Here is a 14,513-nt window from a genome sequence, read left to right on the forward strand (position 1 = left end):
GATGGGGGATGGGGACAGTAGAGGCAGAGGGCCCCTGGGTTCCTGGATCACAGCTCTGGGGGGTAACTGTCCTTCTCAGCAGGCTGCCTGCTCATCTGGGTTTCAGGCACAGCTGCACTGAGCTCAAAACACGAGGCCGTGCCGATGCTGGACTTGTGCTGACTCAGTCCCAAAATATCATGTCATTGAGATGTGCAAACTTCATAAAATATCGCATCCTGTACTGTTCTGCCTCAGGGAAGCTTGTGAGAAAAGGGCAGATTTCTATTAATTTAAAATATTGGTTTGATCAACTTCCTTAAGGTTAATTATTTTGCACTTGTAGGGACCCTGGCCTACAAGGTCAAAGTTCAAAAAGCAAAGAAGGAACAGTGTTTCACGACTACCATCAAAATGACAACGATTTCATGACCACAACAGAAGGTCAAGGACAAGTTAAACTTGGCACCAGGGCGAGGGTATCTGTGGCTGCCTACCTTGTCCTTTGTCGAGGGGGAGGAAGTGGCATCTGTGTGTTTGTTAAGTAACAGGATGAGGGCGGGGCCTGTGCATACATTTAGTTCACAATTCATAAAAGTGTGATAGAAAGTTTCTGAGAATCTTTGCTTTGCAGTCTCAAATATTTAGCATTTTTATTGGTTTCAAGTGAGTGCTTTGTTGAACATCAGTAGTGTTTTCCTGCATGGTCTGGCCTGTGCCTTGTGGGGAGACGACCACACCTCGCAAGGGCTCACCATCTGTCCCTCAGGGCATGTTGGCTTGCACCACACACCTAGGCTGGATAGGTGTCTGGTTTTGCCACAGGTATTGAAACCACATAAGACAAAAATGCCTTCTAATTGTTCACACTTTCAAAAATATCGGAACACTGTTGAACATAATTTGGGTACCTCTTCCCGATCATTTACGCATTGCTTGTGGCACTTTCTGCATCAAAAAAATAATAACAATGACAACATGGACCACACATATATTTTATCTTTGCATGTGAATGCGATTAATCTGGTTCCTCAGGATGGGAGACAGAGTGATGGGAGATGAATGATTTTCAAAATGCCATTCAGAAAGTTGGGCCAGACGGGAAATGGACCCCAAGAGTTCTGCCCCTCTCTGCTTTGCTGGATCCCTGTTGGCCCTGAGCCACAAGCAAACAATAATACAGGATTAAGGGCTATTGGAGGATCAACAAGTCATTAAGTCAGTTCTCTTTTCTGCAGAAATGTCTAGTTTTATCATTGTCAGAGAGACAGCTGTACAGCTTAAACATATTTGTTAGCAACATGAAGTTTACGACCCATAGCTGAGATTCTCCCTGCTACCCCAATGCATCACTTTTCATGGTGTGTTTTTGTTTTACTTGTTTATAGAAAATTACCTGAAGAGCCCCTGCCCCCGGCCTCCTCATGGAGGTGTCGAACATGACATCGTCCGTCGACGAGAAGTCCACGAACACCTCGACTGCCAGGAACACCTCGGTCGGGGACCTGCATCGGGAAATCCCGGTCGTGCACTGGGTGATTATGAGCATTTCCCCTCTGGGCTTTGTTGAAAATGGGCTCCTCCTCTGGTTCCTCTGCTTCCGGATGAAAAGAAACCCCTTCACCGTCTACATCACCCACTTGTCTATAGCAGACATCTCACTGCTCTTTTGTATTTTTATTCTGTCGGTCGACTATGCTTTAGATTATGAGCTCTCTTCTGGCTATTACTACACGATTGTCACATTATCGGTGACGTTTCTGTTTGGCTACAACACGGGCCTCTATCTGTTGACGGCCATTAGCGTGGAGAGGTGCCTGTCTGTCCTGTACCCCATCTGGTACCGATGCCATCGCCCCAAGCACCAGTCGGCGTTTGTCTGTGCCCTCCTGTGGGCACTGTCATGCTTAGTGACCACCATGGAATATGTCATGTGCATTGACAGTGAAAGACAGGGTCACTCTCGAAGTGACTGCAGGGCGGTGATCATCTTTATAGCCACCCTGAGCTTCCTGGTCTTTACTCCTCTCATGGTGGTGTCCAGCACCATCCTGGTGATTAAGATCCGCAAGAACACGTGGACGGCCCATTCCTCAAAGCTGTACATAGTCATCATGGTCACCATCATCATATTCCTCATTTTCGCCATGCCCATGAGGCTCCTCTACCTGCTGTATTATGAGTATTGGTCAGCCTTCGGGAACTTGCACGACATTTCTCTTCTCTTCTCCACCATCAACAGCAGCGCCAACCCTTTTATTTACTTCTTTGTGGGCAGTAGTAGGAAGAAGCGGTTCAAGGAGTCCTTAAAAGTGGTTCTGACCAGGGCTTTCAAAGATGAAATGCAACCCAGGCGCCAGGAAGACAACAGCAACACCACCACGATTGAGACTGTGGTCTGAGCATGGTGGCAGGGAACAGTGGACAAGATGGTGGGACACAGATCATTTGTACTTTGTGCTTGGAATACCACTTCCATATGTCCTAAATAAGACACAGAAGGACACCCATCCCATGTGCATGAGAGACTAATGAGGAGGCTAGACTGTATTCTTGTACTGTATCTTCTGAAAAAGCCTAAAAATGTGTCGGACCTCTATCATTTCTGTACCTATAAAAAAAACATTTTGTTCCTCCTCAGCTTTTCCAGCAACATTTCCCCATGAACTGTAGAAACTACTCTAGCAGGAAGGTTTACAGATGAGTACAGGAAAAGTTAATGAAAGCACTTGCTGGAACTTGAGAAGGTGGAGCGATATGGCAGGAAGAACATGGGCTTTTGGAGTCAGACCGACTCTGTCATTTGCTGCCTGTGTGACCTCAAGCAAGTGGTTTGACCTCTCAGAACCCCATTTCCTCTCTTATAAAATGTTTAATAGTAATAGTCCCCAGGCTTGTAGTGAGGATAAAATGGGGAGATACAGTGTGAATAGCGCTTGGCACATTGTCAACGTTCAATAAATGTTAGTCTTTTCCTCACTCCATGAAGTGGAAGAAGAAATACACTCCTCTGATTTGTAACACGCACACATACATGCACGCACGCGTGCACACACACACACACAGCTCTATTATATACAAATATTGCTGTGTGTTTTCAAATGTTAAATGTAAATTTATGAAGGTCTTCTGTCTGCTTGAAGCGTGAAAGCCTTTCACAGCACGGCACCTCTACTGAAAACATCTGCAGATGTTATAACATCCAACTAGCCATGTGTTAGAGCATCATCTGAGGTTGTGAAGAAACACATTTGGCCACCAGTAGAGGAGTTTCACATGGCTTTTCCTTCCCTCTGTGGGAATGCTTGATGTAATGGAAGTCTGTTGGGAAATCCTTTGCTTGATATAAGTTTTCATGAATGGAACTCAATTCATGACTTTGTGAGGGTGATTGTGCTTTTGGAGCCTCCCATCCCACCCCCATGAAATGAAATGATGAAGTGATGGGTTATTTATGGCCACAAGGTTCTCACCTGCAGCCAGATGCAGGTTTCTGTGCTTCGGACTTCCTCTCCTCCTGAGCACTTCTTTGCTCTAGTCTTGGGAGAAGGCACAACAGCAGGGGCTGATGAGAGTGGCCACATCTTGGAGGGGCCCTGGGCATTTTTCCCAAGAAAATCTTTGCAGGGCTTTGTCAGTACCTTAGTGCTCTGCTTGCTTGCCACGACTTGTGTCTAAGTCTTTACAGTGTGTCCTGGGTTTCACCCGTGAAACCTACTGTGGCCCATAGACTACGTTACTACGTTTCATCTCATTCTGCCCCTTCTAGGTGCCCCATGAAAGTGGCCATGCTTTGTGTGGGTCTAGGGGAGTAAACTGTTCACTCCCATAAATGAGCCCATTAGGATTTGTCTTAACCATTTGTCTCCGAAGGGTCACAGACGCTGTGATGAAAGGATTCTCTGTTGCTGTCTCCTTCATCTCCATCTTCTGACTTTGAAAGAAATGACTGCGTGTGAGCTGATCATGGGGGCAACTTCATTGGGGGAGATGATTGAGTCCCTCCCGCCCAGCCGACTTTGGAGGCAAGCGGCTCTTCTGTGGGGGATGACATCTGATTCAGAAACCAGGCAGCTTGCTTTCAGGAGCCCAGATGGGTGTGGAGCACTGACATTTAGAATGATCTTGTTTTTGATGGAAAACAGAGCATCTTCCCTGGGACAGAACAGAATACGGAGGTCAGAGCTCTCTCCTCTGTTTGCCACCATCCCCCCAGTGCTGTGCTGGCCTCTGGGGCAATAGAAAGGGATCTGCCTCATCTCATCTCAAAGGGATATTTGGTCTCAAAGAGGAACCTGAAGACCCGTGGGAAACAAGGAGTTTTCGCCCACGGAAAATACGATGAACTCATAAGAAGCCTTCATCAATTGCCTTCCTGCAGATAAGGTGGGGAAATTGAATGTGACCATAAATATAAAAATTCTTCTGACCTTTTAAAGAGCAAGGCCTGGCAAACAGGTAGGATTCAGTTTGTCAGTGTTGTAAGGACGAATTCCTCTCTTTTACCTAAACACATTCCCTAAAGTGAACTATAAGATTAAAACTCAAGCAAGAAGATTTAAGTCAATATGCATATATGGAGAGTTGACTAGCTAACTTGTACCCCTTGTGCATTTAGACACTTGGCCTGAGTCATTGTAGGCCAGGGGGTGCCGTTTCTGAGAATTCCCTGAGCCTGGGAGGAGCATGTTCAGATATAATGACTGTCCTTGATGAAGGGAACAAATATGCCTGGATGGTCTGCTCTGCCAAACTCCATGATGTAAACAAGCCCCTGTGTTCTAGAATCAGAGAGGAAGACACACACGTGTATCTACAGCTCCAAGATGGGCACAGATCAATGTTAGGGGAGTGTTCTAAACAAAGTGGTGTTGCCATCAAGAGGAAGGTGAAATCCCACCTCGTGTAGTAAAAAAGGAGTGTTTCATGGAGGTGTCCTTTGGTTGCTTGAGGGCAGGTAGGATTTCAGTGGGTCAGGGAGGAGGGGATTCCCCAAAAGAGTGCGGCATGAGCAAAGGCAGGCGGTGGCGAAGGAGAAGCAGGGCCAGTTGCTGTCACTTGTATGGGCTGGCTGGAGCAGCAGACCTTGGAGATCCACATGGTCCTGCTTTCCACCCCACTCCTCTCTCTTTGATGCCGTTGTCTTTGGTCTTCCATCATCATATTCTTCAAGATTCTTGGAACAGAGTCCCTGGGCCTCCTCTCCACACCCATTCTTACTGACATCCAGCCTGGCCGTGGGTGGTGGTCCAATTTCGTATCGCCACAAGTCCCCCACTGGCCTCCATCAGGTGGTGAGGTGACCCGGTGACCTCAGCTGTTCTCCTTTCTGGGCTACACTTGAGCCTTACAACAACTCACCAATCTACTCCCACAAACAAAAATCCCACAGGTCTGCCTTCTGACCGTGATCTCCTGTCCTTCACATCATTCACTTTCTGACCCCCACTGCTTTGAACTTCTACCCACTGAGACCACCTGTCCCTGACCTCTGTGTCTGCCACATCTATGTGTCCCCTCTGTGTCATCTCTGTCTCTGTGCAATGAGACCTCTGGTGTCCCTGACACAGTCACTCTCACTGTCCCCCTTGATTCCCTTGCCCTTGCCCTCTTGCTCTTCCATTTGCCCTTCGTCTGGTTGTCCCTGATCCAAACCAGGCTGCCGAGCAGCACAGAGAACCCGACCATTTAAGGAGGGAGCAGGGAAGGGCAAGGGAAGAGGTGGGAAGCCTCTAAATCTGTAGGCTAGGATTAAAAATGAGAGCTGGAGGGAAGGTGGCCAACTAGAACTCAAGAAAAGAGATATTTTCAAGAAAAGTGTGAGCAGTGTGTCCGGTGCCACAGAAGGTGTAGGTAGAAAAGAGCCCGTGGGACACGGCATTGAGGCGGTCACTCGTGGAGGAGGGCTTCTGCACAGTCAAGGTCTTAACAGCTTGGTCCCTCTTCATGAATCATGCCCTGGGCAGCTCTTCCAAACCCTCTCCCTCCTCATCTCTCCGTCTGACACCTTTCTCCCCACTGCCACTCTTTCCTCACCACCTTGCTTCATAGATTACTGAAAGCCAATCAAGGCCATTAGGCAACAACTCTCCAAGGCTCTCCTCTGTCCAGGGTGACGTCATCAACATTGTCCCTTCTTTCTCTCTTGCCTGAAGATTTCTCTCCCCTTCCACATTTTCCTGTCCATTGCTCTCTCAGATAGTCGTCTTACTCCTGTATTAGCAACCAATGTTACTTTTTAAATTTTGTTTTGTTTTATTTTATTTTTATTTATTTTATTTTCTGTAAAAAGCCAAGTCCTGATAGTGGTCTTAGGCTTCTACATGACCCAACTCCCCTAACTCTCCCTGGGGTTAGTGGGGCTCCTCTTCCAGCCACACCTGCTTCCTAGGAATCCTGTGAAGATGCCAAGTGCACTCCCACCTATGGGTTTTCACTTTGATGAGCTTTGATGTTCATTCTACTTGGATTGTCCTCCCCCCACGCCAGGTCCCTGCTCACCTCCCCTCTTCCCTCAGGCTTCTTGTCAGATGTCACCTCAGCAGGGAGGTGCCCCCCACTCCCCTCACCCCCCCATGGCCACCAGCCTCCCATCTCTCCCCAATTGGCTCCTTTTCTCCTCAGAGCTCATCTCATTGTCCTGTTGCTCGTCCCTCCGTGGGTTTGTTCATTCTGGAGGATACGCTGCTGGAGGGCAGGACTTCCTTTTGCTCGTGGCTGTGGCCCCAGCCCCTGGAGGAGCAGGCGCTCCTTACTTGCTGCAGTGGCGGGATCACTGCTCCCTCCCAAGCTCGGGTCACTCCCATCTTAACACAAACCAACTGTCAAAAAACAAAAGCCAATCCCTCTAGTCCTATTCAGCTTCTGTCTCATCTCCCTTTCTTCACAGACAACCTTCTGGAAAGGCTCCTCCACACTTGCAGTATGGACTCAGCTATGGTTCATCCCTCCACACAGAATCCAGCCCAGCTTGGAATATGAGTGACCTCCATATTGCCGTGTCCGACAGGCTCTTTTCTACCTACCCTTCTATGGCACCGGACACACTGCTCATACTTTTTTTGAAAATATCTCTTTTCTTGAGTTCTAGTTGGCCACTTTCCCTCTAGCTCTCATTTTTAATCCCAGCCTACCGATTTGGAGGCTTTCCACCTCTTCCCTTGCCCTTCCCTGCTCCTTCCTTAAATGGTTGTGTTTTCCATGATTCAGAGGCTGGACCTCTGCTCTCTCATTCCGCACACTCTCCCTTGCTTTCTTGATCCATAATGGCTCACCTATCCATGACACTCCCATCCCTCTGATTGACCAGACTCTGCTGGGCTCCAGTCCTGTGTATCCAACCACCTAAAGGACATTTGGACTCAATGCCAGGTGCACCATTCTTTTTATATTCCTTTCTCAGTGAATGACACCAATAGTCACCCTGTCACCCCAGCGATGCTCTTCCCTTTGCATAGATTGCTCTTCCCTCTTTGTAACCCAGCAACCTTCATTTATCCATCTACATCCTGTTCATATGTCGGCCACTCAGGAGTGCTTTCCTGGGACCCAAGTTCCTGGATGACCATTTCCCACCTTCTCTTTCTCAGTCTCTCACTGTCTCTTTCTTGCCCTTACTCTCAGCTGATGGTTTGCTTTCTTTTTCACAAGTATAGAAGCAACTAGAAGAAATCTTCCACATCTTACCCATATCACATCTACAGATCTAGCTGCATTTCTCTGCACGTAGGCTCCCTTTTTATTCTGAGGAAACTCAAGGTGCCCTTGGCTAAGGGGAGCCCCCACACTTGTGTGAGGTACAATTTTGGTAGGTACAATTTTCACAGAAAAATTATTCCAAAAATTATTAACTTTTTTTCCTGTGACTGAAAATGAAAATTTGTCACTTCTCAAGGATCTATGGGTTGACTGAGCTTAGCTGCGTGCTGTCCAATTGAGGTCTCTTGTAGCTGCGGCCAGATGTTGGTGGAGGCAGCAGGGGTCTGAAGGCTGTACAGGGTGGGGCATCCAAGATGGCACACTCTTAGCGTTGATAGATGGCTGTGGGCTCAGTTGGAGAGATTGTCCAGAGTTCCTACACTTGATCTCTTGGTGTGGCTAGAGTTTCTTACAACATGGCAACTGTCTTCTGACAGGAACCTTCCTGAGAGTGAACTTTTCCAAGAGGCCAAAAATCAACTACTGTTTTCCCACTTAAACCAATTAGCATGTGGTTGAAACTACAAGTTTTTTCCCTCCTGTTTCATTGACATATAATTGACAGATAACATTGCATTAGTTTTAGGTGCACAACATTACAATAAATTTTGATAAAGGCAAAATGAAAAACTTTTTCATAATTTGAATTTTACTTTTTGAGGTAATGTATTAAGCCTCCCGCTGCCCCCTCCCCAGGATTTATTATGAAATTTTGGTCCTCATTTTAATAAGATTCCCTTTTAACAAACTTTTACTAAAACTAGTCATCCTTGGATAAGGAGATCTTCTTATGCTAATTATTATTTTTAAATGTGTACATATGAGTGTTAACACAAAGAGTTGAGATGTCAAAGAGACTCAGTGTGAAGTACAGATCTTACCCAACAGAAAGCTGATGATTCAAATGATACAGGGAAGTACAGACACAGATGAAACTCTTTTGGAGGAGCCCCAAACTGAGAATCAGATCCCAAAACATCCCCTTCTATACGAGAATGTAGTTTAGCTCTAGACTGGTGAGTTTTAAGCAACGTAGATAAACACATTGTTTTCGAAGGAAGGCATTTAGGTTTGGGGTATTCTGTTTATCATACAGAAAATGTGTGTGTCACTATTCTGTCTTCTCCAGTCTTCTGTGCCCCGTAAGTCTCTAAATTCCAAATTTACTTAACGATAACCAGTCTTGACACATCAGCTCTATCCTGCTGAAGATAGGACCAGTTCCCCAAGTATAACACTTTTACAAAGCAGTGTGATCAAGATTAGTATCTTTGTAAGGAGCTCTGGTTTAGGTCATTCAAGGAAGGAATTAACTGAGAGTTAACACTCCCTTTCTAAGGCCTCAGCCAACACCAGAACTGAATGCCTGAGGCAGAGACCGCTTTTGCTTTTACTGTAAGGCAGGCAGAGAGAAGGGCCCTGCCCTTGGAGTGAGAAAACTAGAACTTAACATCTGACTTTCCACCTACCAGCTGTGTGAGAGTCAGCAAGTTCCCTGCGAAGCAGATCCCGAGGCAAGGATTTGGTGCAAGCAATTTATTTAGGAGGTCACCCTGAGGAGCGAGGGAGGGATTGAGATATGCAGACAGGAAAGAGAGGAAGCCAATTCAGAGTGATTAGTGAGTACAGGGGCCGAGAACAGTGGAAACCCCTGAGAGACATGTGTCACCCACCTCAGACCTGGAGGGCTGAAGGTGGTGCAGAGCCACTGCGTCCTGCCTCTTGTAAGCAAGGGTCACTCTTGGAGTGACAACTGTCAGCAACTCTGGGCATGTCCTGTGCCCAGGTAGAGCACAGCCTGTGTTGAGAACACCTTGAAGCAGAGAGGCCCAGGGAGCCATGGGGCAGGTGCAGGATCTGCCTGCGGGTGACCTCAGGGGGGTTTCAGGGCTAACCAACAGTCGTTGCTCTAATGAGATCAAAATAACCTGCCTCATAAAGTAGTTGTGCCAAATACAAGTGAGATAATGTTTGTGAAACTCTGCCTAAACCAGGAAACATCAATAAAAGTCATTCCTAGGGCACCTCGCTGGCTCTGCTGAAGTGTGTGACTCTTGATCTCAGGGTTGTGGGTTAGAAACCCACACTGGGTGTAGCGATTACTTAAAAATAAAAAAAAAATCTTAAAAAAAAAGTGAGATCTTCTTTGAAGATATTATGCTAAGTGAAATAAGCTGGACACAAAAGTGTGATTCCACTTACATCAGGTGCCTGGTGCAGTCCAATTCCTAAGGACAGAATGTAGAAGGGCAGCTGCCAGGAGCTGGGGAAGAGGATGGGGAGTTAGTGGTCAGTGTGGACAGAGTTTCAGTCTGGGCAGAGGAGAAAGCTCTGGAGATGGATGGTGGTGATGGGTGCACAGTACTGTAAATGTACTGAATCCTACTGAAATGGACACTTAGGAATGGCTAAAATGGTGACTTTCATGTTATGTATATTTTTGCCACAGTAGAAACAATTAGTTCTTGTGCTTTCAAGCATTAGGTGTGCTTCTCTGTATGCTTGACAGTGTCTGGCCCACCTATGGGCCCCAAGCCAGTAGTGGTGATGACAGTGAATGAGGACAAACTTCCTCTGTCGCTCCAGGAGGTGTTGCACTGGCACTATCTCCAGTGACAGTGCAGACATGAGGCTGATTAAACAATACCTCTCACAATCTGTGTTTTCAAATGAGTGTAGTCTTTTCTACAGCAGCCCTACATGATCTCAGTGAAGCCATCACAGAGGGGCCAGAGAGCGACCGTTTCGTGCTTTGATGGCCATACAGTTTGTGTTGCAATGACTCAACTCGGTCACTTTTTGTGTTGTGATGACACAGCTTGGTCACTTTTTGTGTGAAAGTGGCCACAGATAATGCATAAATGAGTGAGCATGGCTATGTTCCAATAAAACTTTATTTACAGATACTAAAAATTAAATCTTGTATAATTTTCTTTCATATGCCATAAAAATTCTCCTTTATTTTTTCTTCAACCATTTAAAAATGTGAAAAAAACCCTGTTCTTAGTTTGTAGGTTGTACAGAAACAAGTGGCAGCCACCAAAGCTGGCTTTGGTGGCTGCCATACTTTGCCACCCATGACCTAGAGTATTTTGGGACTCCCTCTTCTGGAATTGCTTTAAATGTGGCCACAGCACATCCGTTTACAACCCTGACCTTGGTGGTGGCAAATCTTCATTGTCCCTTGAGGATTTGACTTTGCAAAAGGTCTGGCAGACACCTTGACTCAAACTGATGGATGAAATTGGTATAAAGTTAAGAAATTCCAATTTTGGTGGACCATAGGTGATACTAGAAAACAAGAGAGAGAGAGACTTTCTGTGGTAGCTAACTTGGCTATAAATATAATTCAATTTCTATACTCAAGGACCATTTTCTTCCGTCATACCAAACTATATTCTCTGGATTCAGAGGGAACTATTGGAGTTCTTCAGAGACTAGGAATGAGATGTTCATGTGTAAGAATTCATGTTGGGTTTTCAGAAAGATAAAGCTCTCACATATGGCTTTTGGGTACAGCATGAATAAACTCTAATTGCTGACAAATCTGAAAATCAGAACATTCCTAATACTGGGTTGATTAGCACTTGCAAGCTTTGTACCAACACCATCTTAAACAAGGGACATAAGCCTTGTCTAGAGTTGTGGGACAAATATTTCAGGATGTTATTAATGCAAAGGTCATTATCACCCTGATTTATTGATGTATGCTTTTGATCAAAGTGTACCCCTAAAATGATTTGCTCGTAGGCAAATGTAGAAAGCTAAAAACATTCCTTAAAACATAACGGCACAGTGAAACACCATTAAAAGTCCTGCAGCCTCATTAGCCCTGGTTGAGCATAGTTGAACATTTATGGGGAATGAAAATGGGGTCCTGAGGTTTTCCTACCTTTCTTCTTCCTGGGAGAGAGGAAATAGATGAGGCCCGAGAGGCAGAGCGGCCATTTCCCTTCCCGAATCAGACTGAGCTAGGGACTCACTAACACAGTGAGTGTGTGACAGTATTGATTGTGTTTTTGGAGGGCTTAGCACCCCAAATCTTGCCTTTTATTTCTACAGACCAAGAACAAGCATATTTCCCAGGTGAATGTCAGGTTTGAGGAGACTACTCTTAGACACGTGAAGTAGGAACATCAATGTTGGTTTTACATGGATAGAGCTTGTCCATTGACCAGCTCGATCCTCCATGGACAGCCATTTTTTCCAGACCTGTCCTGGGAGAAGGGGAGGACAACGTGCATCATGCTCTCCATTATGACCCTTCAAGTATTATCATTCATATTTCCTGCTTGCTTTGACTTTTCCCTACAGACCCCAATCCCAATCATTCTCCTTATTCATCTTAAAGTTAGGTGAGCTGAGGTGGGAGAAGAGCATGATGGTGAGGGCAAAGCATTGTTGAGAGCCACAGACGTACTGGAGTCTGGGTGCTCGCACCTCCCCCCCTCCACCCCCACATGGGCAATAGCACTGCTGGGAGTGGAATGAAATGACAACGCTAGGTAAGTGGCCTGGGACACCTGATGGACCTGTGCCCTGTCTCCCAGATGACAAGAGATAACTGCCCCCCCCCCCCAAGTGACTGGAGGTGCTCATCGAAGTTCACTGGAATTCAGTGAAATGACTGTTGGGGAAGATGAGGCAGGACATTGATGTCTTAGGACCTCAGCAATGTCTGTTGCATGAGTGAGATCTCCATAAGGTAAAGTTTCTCTGGAGCGTCCCGGAGAGCCCCCAGCCCCTACCATTCACAGCCTGGACAAGAACTGATATTGTTGACTCAGAGAATGTTCCCTGCTCTAAGCCGGTGGTGGTTCCCTGACTGGATTCTATCCACAGTGAGACCAGACTGAGTGGAAGTGTTGAGAAAATTTTGACAGAATAATTTCTGTGTCTGTTGAATGTAATAATTAAAATATTGGATGTGTTTTGTATGACTTTCTTTTTCATTTCATTTTTCGCCTCATTTTTATTATTTTTTGCAAAAAAAAATTGTCTGCAATGGGTTTGCAATAAAAACAGAGGGAAACGTCTCTTGCCATGGATTGTTAGGAAGTCCTGCAGGAGGTCTGTGACTTAGATTCTATTCCTATTCCTTTCCCTTTCTCTTTCTGGAGGCTGGTGCTTAACTGTAGAGTTATGCTATTGTGTTGTGTTATGTGATGCTAAGTCTAAAGAAAAGCAGTCATCAAGGGCCTAAAGAATGGAAAGTTCTGGGGTTCTTATGGAAGAGGCTAAGTTGCCACGTCAGGCAAAGTTTAGCCAGGTTGCTTCTGTTGACACTGCCTGGGACCACCATCACCTGGACACCACCCACAGGCTGACCTATTGCTGCCTGATGTCTCCACATGCCACCACAGTGAGGTTCCAGTCTCTGATTTATCTGTGCAAAGTCCAAGGCGAGAGCACAGCTGGAAACACCATTTACACACTCACGGCCAGCATCTGCCCCCCTCCCTTCCCTTGTGGGTCTCTACATTCCACAAATGCTATACATAATGGGACACTCAGGAATGACAAGTGTCTGCTATCATCTATGCCTTTGGCTGCCTAACATTCCACACATCCTTTCCCCATTTGTAAGCCCCCCATGCCCTCCACGCATGCCCTGCTTCCCCCCCGCCGACTTGGAGCATTTCCAGTTAACACATCCAGCTCCGAGTCCAGGACATCAGGGTGACACCCTTTGCTCTCCCCTTTTCTTGCCCTGGGATCCTTCCTCTGGGTTTAGAGAGAAGAAATGAAATAGAAGACACTGAAAAGAATACTCATCATCTGCAAATACTCATCATCTGGCTAATTAGCCTCTAAAAAATTAAGGTATTTTTCATTTCATTTACACTCTGTTGAACATCAATCTGCACGCCTGAGATGATGAGTTCTATGGTATAGTTTTTTGTATAACCTACCTGTGCATGAGTTGATAATAAAAAATTACATAATGACAGCCTGTCTGAATTTTTATTTTTCGATTCCATGGTTTTTCACAAGGCAACAAATTACCTTATCGTTTCTAGAACCTTGAGCAGCTTTATGTTTAGATACATGCTGGACTCCTTGTGTTTTAAACAGAAGGGGAAGAGTCATCTCTTCCAGCAATATTCTTTTCTGGAATGCACGTGAGTTGAGAAGTAAGACCAACTGGCCAGAGCTCGGAGACTTTATTTGCATAAACTATAATACCTACTTCATGAGAAGTAGACAGTAATACGGCTAATTCAACTAGCTATTTGCTGTTTGCCAGATACTTTTCTTAGGGCTTCACATGAGTATCTCATGTAATACTCACAACGTTGTGAGTACATACTTTTATCCCTGTTTTATAACTAATCTCCTGAAAGAATGGTAGAATCAGAACTCAAACTCTGAGAGTGTGACCCTAGGGTCTCTACTCTTCATGTTACTCAAATATTCAATTCTTTCTCATATTGACCAAAGATCTGCTTTCACTGTTAATCCTGAAGAGGAAATTGAAAATTTATATATTGTGTCAATGACATGAGGAATCACTGGGGAAAGATTAAGATGTTCCTTCAAGCATCTTCCCCAGAGAGAAGCAGTGCAGAATTTAGCGTTACAAGGACTAAATCTTGGAGATGCTGGTGACTCGGTTGAGTGTCCGACTCTTGATTTCAGCTCAGGTCATGATCTCACAGTCTTGAGATTGAGCCCCGAGTTGGGCTCTGTGCTGAGTACGGAGCCTGCTTAAGATACTCTCTCTCTCTCCCTCTCCCTTGCTTGTGCACGTTGCCTCATAAAATAATAAAATAAAATAAAATAATAAAATAAAATAAAATAAAATAAAATAATAAGAAGAAAGAAAACTAAGCCTT

The 14,513-nt window shown here is 45.5% G+C and overlaps 1 protein-coding gene across 1 annotated transcript; it reads left to right on the forward strand.

Annotated features, from left to right (window-relative positions):
* Positions 1-1,403: 1,403 nt before the first annotated feature.
* Positions 1,404-2,474, forward strand: LOC125917247 (proto-oncogene Mas). The gene has a single exon (XM_049623497.1). The coding sequence runs from the start codon at positions 1,404-1,406 to the stop codon at positions 2,379-2,381; it is 978 nt and encodes a 325-aa protein (XP_049479454.1). The 3' UTR covers positions 2,382-2,474.
* Positions 2,475-14,513: the final 12,039 nt, after the last annotated feature.

This window comes from Panthera uncia, unplaced genomic scaffold, assembly GCF_023721935.1.
Source record: "Panthera uncia isolate 11264 unplaced genomic scaffold, Puncia_PCG_1.0 HiC_scaffold_1615, whole genome shotgun sequence".
NCBI classification, from domain to species: domain Eukaryota; kingdom Metazoa; phylum Chordata; class Mammalia; order Carnivora; family Felidae; genus Panthera; species Panthera uncia.

Excerpts from the sequence above, each read along its gene's own strand:
- LOC125917247 (XM_049623497.1), top strand. The coding sequence starts at position 1,404 with ATGGAGGTGTCGAACATGACATCGTCCGTCGACGAGAAGTCCACGAAC.